Source organism: Morus notabilis, unplaced genomic scaffold, assembly GCF_000414095.1.
Source record: "Morus notabilis unplaced genomic scaffold, ASM41409v2 Scaffold304, whole genome shotgun sequence".
NCBI lineage: Eukaryota > Viridiplantae > Streptophyta > Magnoliopsida > Rosales > Moraceae > Morus > Morus notabilis.
The window spans coordinates 137,105-156,148 of record NW_010366882.1 but is presented as its reverse complement, the minus strand read 5'-3'; the positions used below and the strand labels follow the sequence as shown (position 1 = coordinate 156,148).

Below are 19,044 nucleotides of genomic sequence, written 5' to 3'. Positions count from 1 at the left end.
ATTAAATTAAAATCAAATACTTCCTCAAAATATTAATTTCACGAAAATATTCAATTAAAACTTAATTTATTTAGCAATTATGAACAATTTAAGTGTATTTTCATGCACTTATCAGTGTCCCAGGGGTGCCCCGGGGGTGTCTGGTGGTCTCCTAGGTGTCTCCCGGCGGTCTCCCGAGGGTGCCCCGAGAGGACCCCGAGGGGACCCCGGGGGTGCCCCGGGTGTGCCCCGGGGGTGCCCTGGGGGTCTGCCGGGGGTGCCCCGGGGGTTCCCCGCGGGGGCCCCGGCGGTGCCCTGGGGGTGTGCCGTGGGTGTCCCGGGGGTGCCCCGGGAATCTCCCGGGGGTCTCTCGGGGGTTTCCCGCGGGTGTCCCGGGGGTCTCCCGTGGGTGCCCCGGGGGTCTCCCGGGGGCGTCCGGGGGACTGCCGGAGTCTCCTAGTGGCCTCCCGGGGGCGTCCTGGGGGAAGTCCCCTGGGTGTCCTAGGGGTGCCCCGGGGGTGACCCGGGGGGTCCTCGGGGGTGTGCCGGGGGTGCCCTGCGGGACTCCCAGGGGACGCCCGAGGGACTCCCGTGGGTGTCCCCGGGGTCTTCCGGGGATGTCCCGGGGGTTCTATCTAAATGCAGCCTTCAACTTTGTAATTTCTGCATTCAAGCTATGACTTTTCTCATTCAAGTGGGCAAAACTTTCAACTTAATCTGGAAGAGGATCCCTTGAACTGTAATTGTCTTGATCACCAAAATTCACAGATTAAAATTTTCTTCACAAAAACCAAGTTGATTAGCAATTAATCAGACCAAAATCAACTACACAAATGTATCTTTTCTTCACAAAAATATATTTCCATGCTAATAATGATTTACATTTCTGTCGAATGCATCAATAACATTGTCTTCATAGGTTGTTCTTGGTGTGCGTTGTCTTCACAACCGGATTCAACCTTCACAAACATTGAATAGGACCTTAGAGTTCTACGTTTTCCGAGCTATATTCGCCACTAATACTTTTTCTACTCTACTCATAATTGTTGTGCGTCCTCGTATTCCCAGTACTGTTGCAGCTGCTTGCCATGGATGAAAACCTTCAAAAAGTTGTAAACAAGGAAGAGAAGATAATAAAATGGAAGTTAGAATGAAAATGGGGAAGATAACCGATATTCATCGGGTTACAAATGGGTGACACATGTAATTTTCATGACTCAAAATAACAAAAACGGAACAAACGATGTTATGAATGAAAGTTTATAGTTGGAAGGAAATTTTTATAATAAATTCTTATTTTTATAATATATAAACACATGATAAACTACAACATTTTTTTGGTTCAACAAATCCCATCTATCATTCAATTGGAATTATATTTTTTCTTTTTTAGGGAAAATGAAGTTAATATTTGTACTCTTCGAATGTTGACTAGAAGGAGTAAATGTAAGTGAGATTTGGATAAAGAAAAGGGCTATATAGTTTATATACAATGAATATAAGCGAATCAGGATTTGTTATTTGTTTGTGCACAACTAGCTTTATATGTACACTTTACTTCTTTCGTATGAACTAAGCTTCGTTAAATAAAAGGAATAAAACTTGTCCAATAAAGAATAAAGTTGGTATTTGCTCGGCTGCAGAAACTTATCATGACTTCTCTTTCACGGCTTTAGATTTGCTCCCCATTATGTGCCTTTTCTTCTAACACGGATAGTAGGTTTTTGATATTTAATTTTTATATTAACCTGTAATATTATATATGTGTATGTGCAAACAATTCATAAGAGATCATATAACACATAAAAATTTGTAAAATTCAAAGGGTTATCTCACTCACAAAATTCATCTATAATTCCTACATTAATTAGCCCGAATGTGAATTTGAATTTGAATTGTGGTGTTCAAAATTTATTATGTTATAGAAGAAAGAAATTAAAGAGCATTAAAAGTGACTTGCCATAACGTGAATCTATTAAAAGCTTAGACCTACCACTCACTTCTCAAATCGAAATTGCCGAAAAATTTTAATGACCCCGGATCTAACTTTAGAACAGTTCAAATTTCCATCAAGTTAAATTCATTTAGACGTTTAGTTGTGTTTTTTTTTTTTTTTTTTTTTTTTTTTCTGCTTTGGTTAGTGGGTTTGGAGTAAATTGGGAGTCGACAGACGTTTCAGTTTCCATATGCATTGTGATTCTGACTCGCTGAGCTGTTGTTGCGGGCCGATTCCTTGCTCTCTGGCACATGAGATCCTCTTGGCACTTTTTGCATGCATTATTCCATCTTCTTGACTTCAGAAATACGAAGCCCAAGCCAATCCTTACTCAAGACCAAAAGAATCGTACTTCTAGTGTGGGTTTACAAATTCGATAATTTTTCGGTGGGACACAAATATCAAACACACAAAAAAACAAATTGAGTGACTAACCTATTTGAGTTTAGAATTCAAGTTTTGTTATTGTAAAAAATTCTTATAAATAATCACATTTAATTTTTTTATTACAGTAAAAAGCTCTCACATAAAGTCACATCTCAATTCAAATTAAAAATTTGAATCAGCGAACTAAACGGGCCCTAGATTTATTTGTTTTACAACCTTAACTTGAGTTGTATATGTGAGAAAAACACTATAGCAAAAAAATGTTAAATTTAAATTTTTATAAAAGAAAACATTGTAACAATTAAAATTGAGTTGTGACTTGAGTTGTGAAATTAACAAGCCTTAAAATTCTCTATTATTAAGTTAGGAACATACATATATTACTTTATGAGATGAAATACATGTATTGAATGATACGCTCCAAATATAAATAACTTCTTTAATCATGTGATTTTAAAATATAGGGCAATAATCACTAATATAAATATATATATATATATGATACTAAATCAAAATATGAGAGTTGCACGAAACTTATAAAAATCTCACGCTTTAAATTGTGCTTTATGAATTGATATTTCTTTTTTCATATATCACCACAAAATACCCAACTTTTTTTTCATCTCCGAGTGAAGTTGATTGATTTATGGCAGCAAAAGTTAATTGAGAAGCAAACAAAACTAGTACGTTTATTAGAACTAGTCCACCTCACCTATGTATTGCAATACGAATATGTCATACCTTTTGTGAATCAGTTGATGCTAAATTTGAAAATGATGTTATTACACATTGCTCCTTTTATATATATAAATATATATATATATATATATATAAACACTGAAGTTTGCAATTTTAATACTTTTATCATTAAAGCGTTACTTTTTAATTATTTTAATCATGTTTATTCATCGAGTGATCCATACGCAATTAAAGTTAGTAAAAAAAAAATTGCTCTTTACCATCACATTTGTTTTAAACATCGGCGTACGTCTCAATGATAAAGCTATCAAAGTTACAATTTACAGTAATTATTAGATAATTTTTTTAATATATTTTGAGTTAGGAGGGCAAAATGAGAGAATTGTTATTACTCAGGATTTAGATAATTTTGTTTTGTTTTGAGTTGCTTGGGCAAAATGAGAGAACTGTATGAATCCAGAATCACTTGATTCAGAATCAGCGTTTATTTATAATTCTGAATCAGTGTTTGGTTTGAATGATTCTAAATTATGATTTAGAATCTGATGCGATGTTTTAAATCAGAATCACTTATAGTTCTAAAACTATCTCCTCTTAATTTAAAGTGATTCAAATCCTTAATTCTGAATCATAATTTTAGAATCATAATTTTAATTTTAAAATTCTTTTAGAATCATAATTTTAATTTTAAAATTATGACACTGATTTAAATTTGTATACTAAACGAACTCTAAAAGAGTCTAGTACACCACCAGTAGTGCAAGTTCATCAGAATATTGGAACTCAAAAGAGCTATCTCAAAAACAACACTCTTAAGTAGTCCGTACAAAACTTCTCATGTATAAACATGGGACCAAGAGCCACCACCACCACCACCACCGAAGAAGGCCACCAACACCACCATTATATGATGGAGAAGAACGAGATAGAAGTGGTGGTGATGAAGAAATTCGGAGACGAGCAGAGCAATCTGTTGGACAAGTTCGAGCGTCTCTCCTTCGAGGTTCACCTCAACCGAGCCATGCAGCTCGGCCGCAGCCTCTCCGAGCCCGGGGCCATGGTCCGCGCCAAGCTTCCGCCGCCGTACACCGCGGCTTTTCTGGCTGAGCCGCCGCCGGCTCTGGTGTCACAAGTCAGGCAAGGGCGTCGCCGCCGGTTGACCGGTCTCAAGAAGGTATTGAAAAAGCTGCTCAAATCGATTACTAGTGGTCGTAGTAATAATGGTGGTGGAAAGAAGGAAGTGCAGCCTGGTCCCAGAGATCCCAGGTTTTGGAAGAATTTTAGTACATCTCTAAGGTTTTAATTTCCAAACGTCTCATTCTCGGAGATTTTTTTTTTTTTTAATTTCTGAGGTTTTAATACTTAGTATAAGTTATAAGTATATACTTGTGTGAATTCCAAGGGAAATTAAGAGGAAAACTATAGTGATGATAGTGGTATATGTATGCACTTTTCTTCACTAGCATTATATACTATAATAATAATATATTACAATAACATTTTAATCCAAGATGCTATCAAAAAAATTTCTGGTTTTGGTAGATGATAAATATGTGTGTGTATGAAGTGTGATCCTTCCGTTGCTTCACATTTCTTCACTTTCTTTCAACCAATGTTTACAAACTACCAGGAAAACCCAAGTCCTATGGAGTTTGCCAAAAAGTGATCTAGTTCAATTTGGAAATTTAACATCTTTTAAGAATGCCTAAATTCAAAAAAGAATCGGAAAGATAAGAGTAGTGTAAACAAAGGTCTACTCTTTAAAGAACATGATGTTTATAGTCATTATTCATATTGGAAGATAGTGCTTTATATTAACTTGATTTTTATCATATTTTGATATTTTTCTTAAAAACAGTGTGTTCAATTGTCCTTTTCTCCCTTAATAATGTAATGGAAAGTGGAAACATTAATTTGCAAGCCTCATCTAGTTTGTAATGACATTTTGGTGAACTCATATCTTTTCACGTGGAAAGCAAATTAATTAGTTTAATTATCATACGTGATACGATGATTATGTTAATTGTGATACAATGATTATGTTAATTGTCACGAGTACGCTGATATGTCTTACGAAAAGAAAAGAAAGAGAGAATCTTTACAATAGAATAAGCTACATATTCTGCTCCACTGATGATTAATTTGCAAGCCTCATCTAGTTTGTAATGACATTTTGGTGAACTCATTCTTTTCACGTGGAAAGCAGATTAATTAGTTTAATTATCATACGTGATACGATGATTATGTTAATTGTGATACGATGATTATGTTAATTGTCACGAGTACGCTGATATGTCTTACGAAAAGAAAAGAAAGAGAGGATCTTTACAATAGAATAAGCTACATATTCTGCTCCACTGATAAAGAATGTATTTTTACCATTTTAATAATTAAATTTATAGTATAAATAATTTTGTGTAACGCATAAAATTTTGTATAAATTCAATTGTTAAAAAATTATTTTAACCGTTAAAATTTAGTGTCCTCACCAGTGAAGCAAAATAAATTGCTCCATCTGAAGATTCCAGTCAAAGAACAGAAAAATTACATAACAGAAAAAGCACATAACAGCGCATGTCGTTAGACCAAAGTGTACCAAAGAGTATTTAGGCAAGTACGGTGACATATGTTATCCGTAGTACAAATTTTTTTTTTTTGCTGGTTAATTATCCGTGGTGCAATATTATTATCAGTACAAAATCCACTAATAATGACCTTCTGCCACGAATATGTATCATTTTCAAAAGAAAATCTGCACAACACATGCGTCCACATCACAGTAATCCACCAAACTCTTCATGCCTTGTCTAGTTTTTTCACCCTCCACAATTGTCCAATGTCCCTCAAAATCTCCTCTGTATCTGTATGCCAATCCAATCTGCTCCAGAAACTACTACAAACTCAATTACAACAGAACCCACCAGGCTAACCTACTTGCTCACAAAAATGATATTGTACAGCCAAAAGATAATAATTATAGACTGCCCATCAACGAAGATTGTCCAAAGTACCTCGATTATGACAAAACAGCCAGCATAATTCAAGTAAAAAATCTTGTTGAAAGAGTCCAAGTTTTACCCTCCAAAGAGAGAAGCAAAACCATCAAGATTTGGAAACAAAATGGTGAGTTTGAGACAGTATCTGAGTTCAATGATCTGCTTATGGCTTTATTGTTTGTAGATGATTCTAACCTTGCCTTGAAGCTGTTTGATGAAATGTCATTTCACGGTGTAGAGGCAGATTCTTGGACATTATCAATAGTTATAAGGTGTCATTGCAAGAATAAGGAATTTGATGAGGCTGAGAGAGTTTTAGGCTATATGCTGGAAAATGGGTTTGAACCAGAATTTTCAACCATTTCTATGCTCTTAAAGTCACTGAGCAAAAGTGGGAGATTGCAGAGAGCTTTGGGGGTTTTAGAGGTGGTGGGTAGAGTTGGATTTAAGCCAATGGTAAAGACATACAATTGTTTGCTAAAGGGTTTGTGTTATGTGGGGAGAGTTGAGGAAGCTTTTGAAATGTTGATGAAAATGAAGGAAGAGGATTTGAAACCTGACATTTATTCATACACAGCTGTTATGGATGGGTTTTGCAAAGTGGGTAGATCTGATGAGGCTGTGGAGTTGCTTAATGAGGCTTTTGAGATGGGATTGACACCTGATGTGGTCACTTTCAACACTTTGTTTAATGGGTACTGCATAGAAGGAAGGCCATTGATGGGGATTGGCATTTTCAAGAAGATGAAGGAGAGGAATTGTTCACCTGATTATATATGTTATAGCACTTTTTTACATGGGTTACTGAAATGGGGCCATATAAGGACTGCATTGAGGATTTATGAAGAGATGGTGGGAATTGGGTTAAAAGTAGAGGATAAGATGATGAATGTTCTTGTTAGAGGATTGTGTAGGATATCTTGTAAAGGAAAGGGCTTTTTGGAAAATGCGCACCAAGTGTTTGAGAAAATGAAGCACGAGGATTCTGTCATCGATCCTAGTACGTATGACGTAATGATTGGGGCTCTTTGCATGGGGAAGAAAACAGATGATGCTAGTGTCTATTTGCAGAAGATGATTAGAATGGGATATTCACCGCGGATGGTCACGTTCAATGGAGTAATTCGAGCACTTTGCTTGGAAGAAAAGGTGATAGAGGCATTGTCGATTTTGGTCCTCTTGAATGAAGAGGGTAGAATTCCCAGTAGAACATGTTATAACCTGTTAATTGATGAGTTAAATCAACATGGGAGCTTGTTAGGTGCTTCCAACGTATATGGCGCAGCGTTGAAGCGAGGTGTGATTCCGACCATGATGCCGCTGCAATGAAAAGATGTTATTCATGCTCTCATCTCTCTGCTTTCCCAGCTGTTGAGGAATAGATAAAGAAGTAACAGTACTAAATTTTTATTCCAACAGTTGTTTTTGCTGATATGTGATGATCTTTTGCTGATATGTGATGATCTTTTGCTGCCTGTAAATAGTCTTGTTGCAAGTATTTATCATCATACCATATGGACCATAAATTCATCATTGTTGAAGAAATTCCAAAGAAAACCTTTCCTTTGGTTTGATAGTGCTTGAAGAAACTTGGTTCACCAATATAATGCCCATAATATATGACCAATAGGTCAGATACACTCAATTTTCATTGATTTGATACAAAAATGGACGGAGCCAACAGGTGCACCAAGATGTTGAAGGTTTGCAAACCTTAAGTTAACCTTAATGTACAACTGTACAGATCTCATCCAGATAAGTCGTAGGGTAGAACTCTCTTATATGGTAAACATAAATAAATTACCAAAATTTGTGACTAATGCTAGAAAATGTACAACTTAGAAAGCTCATGCCCGACTTGTGTATTGCCCTGTTCTGGTATCGACTATAATTGTATCGCCTACATTTATGAATAGGGGGACATTAACGACTGCGCCCGTTTCAAGAGTTGCTGGCTTTGATCCACCTGGCAACAAAATTTTTAAACGGTGAAATCAGAAAGTGATAAGATGTATTATCAGCATCTATGACTAGGAACACCCAAAAATGAAACAGAAAACAAAATGTTTTTCAATATAAGTGTTCCAGAGATTTCACGTTCAGACAGAGAAGTTATTGCACGGATCATATCACTTTTTCAGGTCCACAAAACTTAGATGCATGCTTAGCACTAAGTAGATAATTAATTAGGTTGTTTCGTCTGCTATGACCCAATAAGAAAATTTCATCTGCCCTGGAAGTTTTAAAACATAGTAACAGATTGAACCAGCCCGATTTACGAGTCTTCGGACCTTATAAGCTTTAAATTCTTGTTACACTGATGACACTATACATTTGGTCCCTGAAAGTTTGCAAGAAAATCAAGTGGCATTACCTTGAGCCGTGTCACCTTTGAGTCCAGGATCAACGTCAGCCACAGATAGCTGCACTGTGATGGGAATTTCAAGACCAATAACCTACCAGCAAATAACAAAAGCAGTCAAGAAAATAACCATCATTCTAGTTTTAACTTATTGATGTCAGACAAAGAGTAGTTGTTCGTGCTGTGTTCATCAGTGATTGTAAAATGCTAATAGCATAATGGAGAGCTAAGCCTAATCATGCACGGAAAAAGAGTGCCTCGTTGACACTGTTCTTGAAGAATATTACTCTCTCCATGCAAAGAGTGAAATGTACTGCATACAATGCATAGCATATAGGGATTTGACAAGTACTTTTCCATTCCAAACAAGCAAATTGCAGTCCATTCCTTCTTTTAGCCACTTTGTTTTATCCCCAACATCAGCTTCATTTAGACGAGTTTCTTCAAATGTATTCTGCAAAAAAAGGAAAAAGGCATGCCTATAATGAAGGGAACTGAAGTATTGAGATTAACAATTACAGTGGTATTTGGTAGCTTCCATGAGAACTGGCCCCCGAGGGCAAGATTGGATCGATAGTCCATATCTTCCATAAGCATCATATATGAACACTTGAGCCAAAATAACATATGAGATGGTATGCTGAACAATACCAGGTCCATGAAGACAAACTGTGAACCATCTTTGTATGTAAACTGCTTAGTTTCCTTGTACACATTTGCCTCATCAAGCTGTGAAGCCAATAGTAACACATAAGAAGGAATCACAAACACACTTATATTGCACTTATAAAAATAATCTTCTAATTGCACATATTTGTCTCCTGAGAGTCGATAGAAATAACAATAAGTCAAAATTATGTTCCTGGGTGAGCCTATACTATATTGTTGTACAATACACGTTCTTAGGAAGTTTCACCAAACATCCCATACTGCGACAAGAATTCCGAAGTACATCTTATAAAATCTTAATTCCTGAATGTTATGTATCCTCAAAGAAATAGAGTTTATTTAATACATTATTTATTAATAAAAAAAAACAAAGAGAAAGAAACCATAAATAGCAATTTGTTACATCCAGGATGGACGGTCAACTCAGCAGTCTGATATTCAAATTTAATTATATAACTGCAGAACCAATAATGTCCCCAGCCTATTTTGCTGCACAAAAGTTCGAAGGCTAACCTATTAATGCTACTATGTGACACAACATCTACCTGAGGAGTAAAATGACATTAAGCAACTTTTATACTTGCCATTGAAATTTTTAAGGTGATTAATTACTTAATAGGTCTAACTATTCCAAAAGTTGCACTTTTGTCCCTAAAGTTTCAAAAAATTGTACCATGTTCCTAAAATAGTTTTACGTCAATTTGTTAAAAGAACGGGCGTATCATTAGACCCTAACTTCAGAAAGTGTCATATCACAACTCATTCAACTCTTTTTGTTTTCATTTTCTTTCATTTTCTTTTTCTTTTTCTTTTTTTTCAAATCCCTTTTAAGAACAAAGTCAGCTAAATTTCTCTTAGCCTCTTACACTGTAGTATCTATATTTGAAATTTCTAGAACGTATTGCATGTTTGGGAAGCAAAAATAAAAATGCAAAAACAAAAAAGATGAAAATAAAAATTACTCCCTTATGAATATAATGTAATCATATTTCTACAAGACGCATCAGTCTAAAGCAGGTAAGAGAAATGTACTAAATCCATTGAAATGCATTACACATAGAGGACTTCTTCATAGTTAGCAAGTGCCAATTGTAGGAATCTTAAATTATACAAGCGCAAGTGACAATTGTAGGAATCTTAAATTATACAAGCGACAAGACTACTGAGAAATCAATTTGTAGTTCAAAAGAATTTACCGTAACTCCAGCCCGAAAAGTTTTCTCGATTGTGTTTCCAGTTATGAAATTACGAATTTTGGTCCTCACAAATGCAGCCCCCTTTCCAGGTTTAACGTGAAGAAATTCTATAAAGGCCACACAGGTAGCAAACTATAAGCTTCCATTCACTAATGTAGTTGATGCTTTTATTAAAGCGATAAAAAGAGATATCCAAAAAATTAGTCAAGAACAAGATGTATGATTATGTTAGGTTCCTGTTTTCCTAAGTCCTTTTCAACTAAGTGTTTGTAATACAAAGTAAGCAATTGAATAGAAACTAACCAGAAAAAGGGTCTGGCTCCTTGTATTTCTGAAGAAAAACGAAAGATTACAAATAGAAGGGGGAATTCGAGGACCCCAAACCTCCAACAGTCTGATTCTCACAATAACAAAAATATTCGATGCCTCCCAACCCAACGGCTGAGCTATTTATACTACCCTACTCTAACCAACTGGACACTTCCCCCAGCGGGTTCCATTCCACTCACCCTCCCCAATCCCAAGACCAAGGATTCTAACAAAATTGCTAATCCCCACGACTAATCCTCCATCAAATTACCAACCAGTCCCTGCTGGTCATTCTTCCTTCTTCTAGCATAAACAAATTTAATAGGCGGAGATCTATCATTATTTCCTCCCTGGAGACCAACCTTGTCCCCAAGGTTGAAAGCTAGAAATTGGTCCCGAATCAGAGCCACAGGTTCCCAAGCGGCATCCCCCAAGGAAAGGCCCTCCCAACGAACCAGAATTTCTTCCACTTGGCGCCCCCCAACGAAGATGGTGCTAACGTCCAACACAGCAGCCGGCTGGACAACCAGTTCCAAGTCGGCTGTCAACTGCTCAGGGAGAGGTTGACCCTGGTACTGCTGCCCCCTAAACTACATTAGCTGGGAGACGTGAAAAACAGGGTGAATCTTGGCAGAAGCAGGTAAGTCTAAGCGATACGCCACCTGACCAATTTTCTCCAGAACGGCGAACGACCCATAGAAGCGAGGACTGAGCTTCTCATTAACCTTTTGAGCGATGGATTTCATGAAATATGGGCGGAGTCGAAGCAAAACCAGGTCGCCCAAAGCAAACTGTACCTCCCGGCAATGTTTGTCCGCAAACTCTTTCATGTGTTGTTGGGCCAAACAAAGGTGCTCTTTAAGGACATCCAGCATTTGATTTCTCTCCTGTAATTGGGTGGCAACTTCATGGACAACGGTAGAATCTGCTTGGAAACGCTGGATAGTAGGGGGTTCCCGCCCATATACCGCTCGAAAAAGAGAACACTTAATGGATGCATTATACGAAGTGTTGAACCAATATTCCGCCCAAGGTAGAAAAGACAACCAGGACCTTGGCTTGTCACAAGCAAAGCAACGGAGAAAGGTCTCCAGGCAGCGATTGGTTACCTCGGACTGGCCGTCCGTCTGTGGATGATAGGCAGTACTCGGCTGAAGCTTTGTTCCCTGTAGTTTAAACAGTTCTCGCCAAAACAAACTCATGAAAATGGTATCGCGGTCGCTGACAATCGAACGGGGAAACCCGTGTAGGCGAACAATCTCCTGAACAAACACAGAGGCTACCTGTTTAGCCGTGTAAGGATGGGCCAAAAGACAGAAATGGGCATACTTGGAAAGGCGATCCACGATGACCAAGATAGTATCCATTCCCTTGGACTTCGGAAGCCCCCCAATGAAGTCCATGGCTATATCCTCCCAAATTTGTTGGGGGATCGGAAGGGGTTGTAATAAGCCTCTCGGTGAGAGCGCTTCGGTTTTAGCCTACTGACACCGTTCACAGTGGGCAACAAAGTCCCTGATTGCTTGTTTCATGCCTCTCCAAAAAAAATTCGCCGAAATCCGTTTATACGACCGCAAAAACCCGGAATGCCCCCTATAACCGAACTATGGAAATCGTGGAGTACCTGAGGAGTCCAAGATAGAGGCAGCACTAACCGTTCCCGGAACCACAACAAATTGTTGCGAAGAACATACCCCTCCCCCACTGGCCGACCTTGGCGGATGGCAATAATGATGTCCCGACAGTCGGGGTCCTGGAGCTGGCCCTGCCGAAGTGCCGTCATGTCTACTGGATGAGGAATGGAAAAGGCTGCGAATTCCACCAGCGAATCGTCCTCCCGACGTGAAAGGGCATCTGCTACCCGATTCGCGGCACCTGGTTTGTACTGCACCTTAAAGTCATATCCAAGGAGCTTGGTGATAAGGCGTAGTTGATCAGGAGGTAACACACGCTGGTCCGTGAGGAATTTAAGACTCCGCTGATCGGCCCGGATAAGAAAATGCCGCCCCAAAAGGTAATGCCTCCATTTCTGAACGTCCAAGACAATAGCGAGGAGCTCCCGCTCGTAAACTGACTTCAAATGGGAAGAAGCGGACAGCACCTTGCTAAAGTAAGCGATTGGCTGACCCTCCTACATTAGTACCGCGCCCACGCCGCTGCCCGACGCGTCAGTTTCAAGGACGAACAATTTCGTGAAGTCCGGCATGGCCAACACCGGGAGCTCAGTCATCGCGCGCTTAAGGAGGAGAAAGGCAACCTCTGCCATGGAAGACCAAGTGAAAGAGCCCTTCTTGAGCAAGTCGGTTAGAGGACGGGCTAAGGATCCATACCCCTTAACAAAACGTCTATAATAGCCTGTAAGGCCCAGGAAGCCCCGCAATTCCCGAACAATCCTAGGGGAAGGCCATGACAACATCGCACTAACCTTAGATTGGTCTGCGGATACTCCCTCAGCCGACAGAACGTGTCCTAAGTAATTGACCTGCCCTTGTCCAAAAACACATTTCTCGAAATTGGCAAACAAGGCCCCCTGCTTCAGCACTTCCAGCACGCTCCTTAAATGTGTGAGATGATCCGCCCACGTCTGGCTATAAATCAAAATGTCATCCAAAAACACCAAAACAAATTTTCGTAAGAAGGGGCGGAATACCGAATTCATTAAAGCTTGGAATGTAGCCGGCGCGTTGGTGAGACCAAAAGGCATGACGCAGAACTCGTAATGCCCTTCATGCGTCCGAAACGCCGTCTTCTCCACGTCACTCTCGCGTACCCTAATTTGGTGGTAGCTAGACTTCAAATCCAGTTTGGAAAATACGGTCGCCCCGTGCAACTCGTCAAGCAACTCATCAATGATTGGAATTGGAAATTTGTCTGGAATGGTTAACTGATTCAAGGCTCGATAGTCAACACAGAAACGCCAACTTCCATCCTTCTTTCGGACCAAAGCACTGGGTTGGCATAAGGGCTACTGCTGGGCCGAATAATGCCCGAGGCCATCATGTCTGCAACTAGTCGCTCAATCTCAGCTTTTTGAACCTGAGGATACCTGTAAGGCCGGATATTGGGCAGGGATGCACCCTCACGGAGGACAATACAGTGATCCTTTGCTCGGTAAGGAGGCAACCCCTTAGGCATGCTGAATACGGTGTGGAACTCCTGGATGAGGGGCTCGCAACTTGGAGGCAGTGGCCGCATATCGCCCTCAACTCCTCCGTCCTGGGTTGCTCGAAATTCTAGTAACACTCCAATCCCGGTATGGTTCCAGATTCGTGATAATGAACGCAGGCTCACCGGGGAATAACTCAATGAGGGATCCCCTGTCAAACAAATCCACTCAGTTCCTTCCTGGAACCGCATGGTGAAGTTGGCCCAATCAGCTCGGACTTCCCCCAACGTCCTCAGCCATGAAATTCTAAAACCAAATCCGCACTGCCCAGCTCGAAAGGAAAAATATCTTCGACTACCCAAAATCCCTGTACGAGCACCTTAACCCCTCAGCAAATCCCCCTTTGTTGAAAGCTCATACCATTACCTACCTCAATCTTATGGCAAACAGACAAATCCGTGGGAATTGCCAGGCTGTGCACCAGGTATGCCACTATGAAGCTGTGGGAGGCTCCACTATCCACCAGTATGACCACTTCCCGGTCACCCAAGTCCCTTTTTAGCTTCATAGTCTTGGTTGTCGCCATCCCCTTGAGGGAATTTAAGGAGAGCCCCAAGGCTTCCTCCGTCGGCCCTCCAGTGACCTTGGTCGTCTCCTCCCCTTCCTCACGACCCTCGTCTTCACTTTCCTCCTCCTCACCCACTGCGAGAAGGACTTGCAGTTGCTTGTTTCGGCACCTGTGGCCCGGGCTAAACTCCTCATCACACCGGAAGCATAACCCACGAGCTTGCCGCTGTTGAGCCTCGTCGTACGCCAGTCGTCGGTAGTTGGGGCCACTTCATGTCGTTGTACCTACCGTCGCGGGTGAGTCGCGATTCCTGATGGGAAGAGCTAGGTCACGCGACATTTGGGATCGAAGAGAGCTCTCAGGCTTATCTGTTGGGTTAAAAGGAGTCGGAGCCGGGTTCGGGTTGCTGAACCCAGCTCTGCCGCCCCACTCCGTACGGGTATTTCAACCCGCCCGTGCCTTCCGGATCCAGTCGACCGCATCCAATCGATCTTCAACCTGCTGAGCCAGATCCATGGCCATAACCAAATTCATGGGCCTGTGCATTTTGACCTCTGCTCTTATGTCTTCCCTCAGCCCATTAAGGAATGCTCCTCTGAAAACATTCTCTGGTATTCCTCTCATCGCCGCTGCGAGGGACTCAAACTCCTCTCTAAATTCCGCCACCGTCCCTCCTTGCCGGAGTGCCATAAGTCTCTCGGTCGGGTCCCCTTCCCGGGAACGGCCAAAACGATGGAGGATAGCCTCTCGGAGGTCTTCCCAACCCACGAAAGGCTCTTGAGTATCCAGCCACTGATACCAACCTAAGGCCCTACCCTCCATGCAGATGGAGGCCGCCATCACCTTCTCTCCTCCTTCGATGCCGTTAATGGTGAAATACTGTTCGGCTCGAAAAATCCAACCGTGTGGATCCTCTCCCTGAAATAGTGGAAGTTCAAGTTTCTTACCTTGATGCTTAACCCGCGCGCGGGGTCTATCCGGAGACCGGTAACGGTGATATCCCTCTCTACCCCTCGCCTGAACTCTCCTCGGAGGACTGGGGTCCGCACGAGCTGGCCGTCCTGGTCCTCGCCTGGGTGGAGTTTGATCGTCCCGGATCTCCCCTGGAGGAGAGTAGTCCCCCCTGTCTCTCCTTGGAGGAGAGCGCTGGTTACGTACTCGCTGGATCATGAGCTCCTCGAGTCGGGTGATCGTTCCTTGGATTCCGTCCACCTTGGCTCCCATCGCAACAACTTCTCCTTGCACTTCGCCGAGCCTCACTCCCATGGTCGCCATCTCCTCCTGCAACCTTGGTACTGGGTCCACCATCGTCTCGAAGGTTTGTAGAGCATCCTGGAAACTGTTCAGCCTCCTCTCCAACGATCCCCAGCGGTCTTGCTGATTGGCCATGGATCGACGGGCTCTGATACCAAATTGTTAAGTTCTTGTTTTCCTAAGTCCTTTTCTACTCAATGTTCGTAATACAAAGTAAGCAATTGAATGGAAATTAACTACAAAAGGGTCTGGCTCCTTGTATTTCTGAAGAAAAATGAAAGATTACAGATAGAAGGGGGAATTCGAGGACCCCAAACCTCCAACAATCTAATTCTCACAATAACAAAAATATTCGATGCCTCCCAACCCAACGGTTGAGCTATTTATACTACCCTACTCTAACCAACTGGACACTTCCCCCAGCGGGTTCCATTCCACTCACCCTGCCCAATCCCAAGACCAAGGATTCTAACAAAATTGCTAATCCCCACGACTAATCCTCCTTCCAATTACCAACCAGTCCCTGCTGGTCATTCTTCCTTCTTCTAGCATAAACAAATTTAATAGGCGGAGACCTATCAGATTATCACATGCATGCAGAAAACAACAAGCATTCGTAAATATTCAGCATGAAAAAAATCATTTGCATGGATAACAAGTGAGATACAAAACGAACTAAAAAAATGTGATGTTTAAAGCATAAGCTATCAATATACTATAAAAATGTGAACAACAGATTATCTAACAAAAAGAATTCGTATCTCAATTGTGAGATACAAAACGAACTAAAAAAATGTGATGTTTGAAGCATAAACTATCAATGTAGTATTAGTTATTAATAAGAAAGATTAGATGTGGCTGACTTTTAAAGATGAAGTACGAATAAACTAAACTCGTATTTGTGGTTCATGAATGGGAAAATCTAATGCTAAGCATAAGGGTTTGTAAAACGGAAGAATTCTAAACATCAAACGAAAGAACTTATTTTGGTACCTGCATTGACCTCAAGCCAATGTATATGAAAGAAACTGAATCATCAATCATGTTTTTCTCGCGTGTATAAAGCCACTTAATGACCATAACTCGAACTAAAATGAAGATAAAATTTGAAATTATTCGTATTTCTTATTGAAATTTTAAGGGTACCAACCCTCAAGTTCAGAAAGAATTTTGACATCCATTAAGGTTTAAGGTGGATTTTCCCAACAAAAACTGTAATAGAAGTTCAAGGGTATCACTCCAAAATTTCAAAGAGGAATTCATAATTTCTTCTTCTTTCTCGAGGATAAATAACGTACACTACAGTATTGAGGAAATCTATGGCACAAAAAACGGGGAAAGAAATAAAAATTAACCAGGGGAAAACAATGGCACTCAAAATAGTATTATCCTAAAATCCTAAAAATGACTAAAGTCTAGAACTAACACTTCGACAAAGTCCAATTATGCATTGATTAATCCCAAAACTCCAAATATGCCCTTACACACGCAATGCAGCTACTAAAGAAACGAAATCCAACTTCAAAATTGACTGAATACAAAAAGAAAGAAATTTGAAGTTTTTAACTAATTCTAAGTCGAAATTTGAAGGGTTTTTTTTTTTTTTTTTTTTTTGCTAATTCTAAGCAAAGAGAAAAGTGAATAAAATACCTAAAACTCGCCAAGGAGCTCCATCCAATTCAATTTCAGTGCCGACCTTAATATCATTGCTGGAAAACGCCATAATTCCTGCGGACAGCGTCAATTCAAAGCCTGCGAACGAACAAAACAAGCAAAAACGAACAGTACAACAGAATGAGAGTTTAACTGGGAAATCTGGAGCGAAAGAGAGTCTGCCGCAAACTCGGCCTTCGGAGTAGAGACGACGGCTTCGACGAGAGTGAGACGGAAGAAAATGGCGACGGACGGCTGAGGATGGAAGAAGCCGACGACGAATGAAAGGTTGTCGCCATTCCCGCCATTGTTTCAGAGTTGTTTGGTTGAAGAGATAAATGGGAAAGGGTGAAGAGTGTGAAAGTGGTTGTGTTTTGATCTTTTTGCCCGAAATTTGGAGGACCATGACACAACTTCCGGTTGGATAAGGACTAGAGGGGAAAAAAACTTGAAATACCACCTCAAGGTGGTAAAAAATTTAATTATATCACCCATTTAAAAATAAATAATATTATTTAATTAATAAAAAATTAAAAAAAATGATAATTATGTAATTATATACTTAAGACTCTCACTTCTGTGTAACACATTATTTTTGTTAAAAAAATTAACAGAAAGAGTTTTTTCACTAATATTTTATATATAGGGAAAAATATTATGATATAAAAGTCAATAGGAGAATTTTTGAAATTAATCTACGTTATTTTTTAAAAGAATGTTGCTAGAGACACCAACTTTAATCTCAACTATATTTATTTCAACTTACGTGGCATATGAGTTGTCATTTTTTTCTTGATAGTTGTTTAAAATATTATCACATCGATTAATAATAAGTAATTATATCTATCAATAAAAAATGACAACTCTGTATCACGTAAGTTAGATACAAAATAGTTTAGATTAAAATTGTTATCCTAACAATACTCTTTTTTTTTAAAAAAATTGAGACCCACGGACAATGTCAACTTAAGAGAGGTAAGTTTTGAATAGGAACGTGTGGTTATGTAGCATTTTCTTATGGAATGAGTTTGTCAATCGTCGTAGCAACATGATTTATTCCAAATTCTTAACAAATTTGCAAGTTTCCCCAATTAAAAAAAAAATCACAAGTTCAAAATTGTATGATATATCACCTGATCTCATTTTTCTAATTCAGTAAGTATTATTTTCATGATATAAGATTTATTATTGGTTACATTTCAGTTCCTTTTCATCACTGTTATAATTTTAGGTATTTCTATAATAAAATGAAATTGTAGACAATTTGTACTAGTACTTAGAAAGTCTTTAAAGAAAGGTTTTAATACCGTTTAAACTAATAGTTTTGTTTAAACCAATGATTATTATTTTAGGATATAATAATTACACTTACAAGATGTTAGTAAGCGTTAGAAAGTGAACGGATAATTTCTCATCCCAGTTTTTAGATAATAAGTAAACATAAGAAAGGAAGTCAACAATCCCTATTCTTCTACTTTTCTTTTATTTTTCATTTCATTTCATTGCGTTTTGGTCCGTGCCCCTAATTATGCTATACAATTAAAAAATAAAAAATCAATGATCATTACCCTCTCCTTTTTTCTTAATCTAAATTTTGAGGACCACCAACACATAGAAAATGGTGGACTGAATTTCACTCACTATTACAGATCATGAGGACTTCAAGTAGGGTTATAAAATTTCGAGCTTTAAATTTATCAATTAATTTGACTATATAAGAGATGGTTGTTGGTTTTTACCATATTACTTCATTTCCTTTCATTCTTATCACATATTTTGATTAACTCCAATTAAACGGTGATTAATCATATTTAATTGTCTATAGTAAAATTGTCTTTTTATATATTAAAAGTGGTTAGTGGTATAATTG

The 19,044-nt window shown here is 39.4% G+C and overlaps 2 protein-coding genes across 2 annotated transcripts; one reads left to right on the top strand and one right to left on the bottom strand.

Moving 5' to 3' along the window:
- The first annotated feature begins 3,908 nt into the window (after positions 1–3,908).
- On the top strand, positions 3,909–7,386 carry LOC21389538 (pentatricopeptide repeat-containing protein At5g16640, mitochondrial). The gene is made up of 2 exons (XM_010111359.1): positions 3,909–4,327; positions 5,949–7,386. Exons 1-2 carry the CDS (start codon positions 3,909–3,911, stop codon positions 7,384–7,386), a joined length of 1,857 nt encoding a protein of 618 aa, XP_010109661.1.
- Positions 7,387–7,640: 254 nt separating this feature from the next.
- Positions 7,641–17,577, bottom strand: LOC112094129 (elongation factor P). Its single transcript, XM_024174283.1, has 7 exons — positions 17,329–17,577; positions 17,172–17,249; positions 10,285–10,391; positions 9,071–9,148; positions 8,772–8,873; positions 8,432–8,513; positions 7,641–8,023 (listed from the first exon to the last, which is right to left on the bottom strand). The coding sequence occupies exons 1-7, from the start codon at positions 17,480–17,482 to the stop codon at positions 7,905–7,907; spliced, it is 720 nt and encodes a 239-aa protein (XP_024030051.1). The 5' UTR covers positions 17,483–17,577; the 3' UTR covers positions 7,641–7,904.
- Between the last annotated feature and the right edge of the window lie 1,467 nt (positions 17,578–19,044).

Coding starts and splice junctions, on each gene's coding strand:
- LOC21389538 (XM_010111359.1), top strand. CDS start 3,909: ATGGGACCAAGAGCCACCACCACCACCACCACCGAAGAAGGCCACCAA. Junction 4,328..5,948: donor CCTGGTCCCAGAGATCCCAG/GTTTTGGAAGAA, acceptor AATCTGCTCCAG/AAACTACTACAAACTCAATT.
- LOC112094129 (XM_024174283.1), bottom strand. CDS start 17,482: ATGGCGGGAATGGCGACAACCTTTCATTCGTCGTCGGCTTCTTCCATC. Junction 10,392..17,171: donor AGCTCCTTGGCGAGTTTTAG/GTATTTTATTCA, acceptor TGGCCTTTATAG/AATTTCTTCACGTTAAACCT. Junction 9,149..10,284: donor CTTTTCGGGCTGGAGTTACG/GTAAATTCTTTT, acceptor TTGGCTTCACAG/CTTGATGAGGCAAATGTGTA.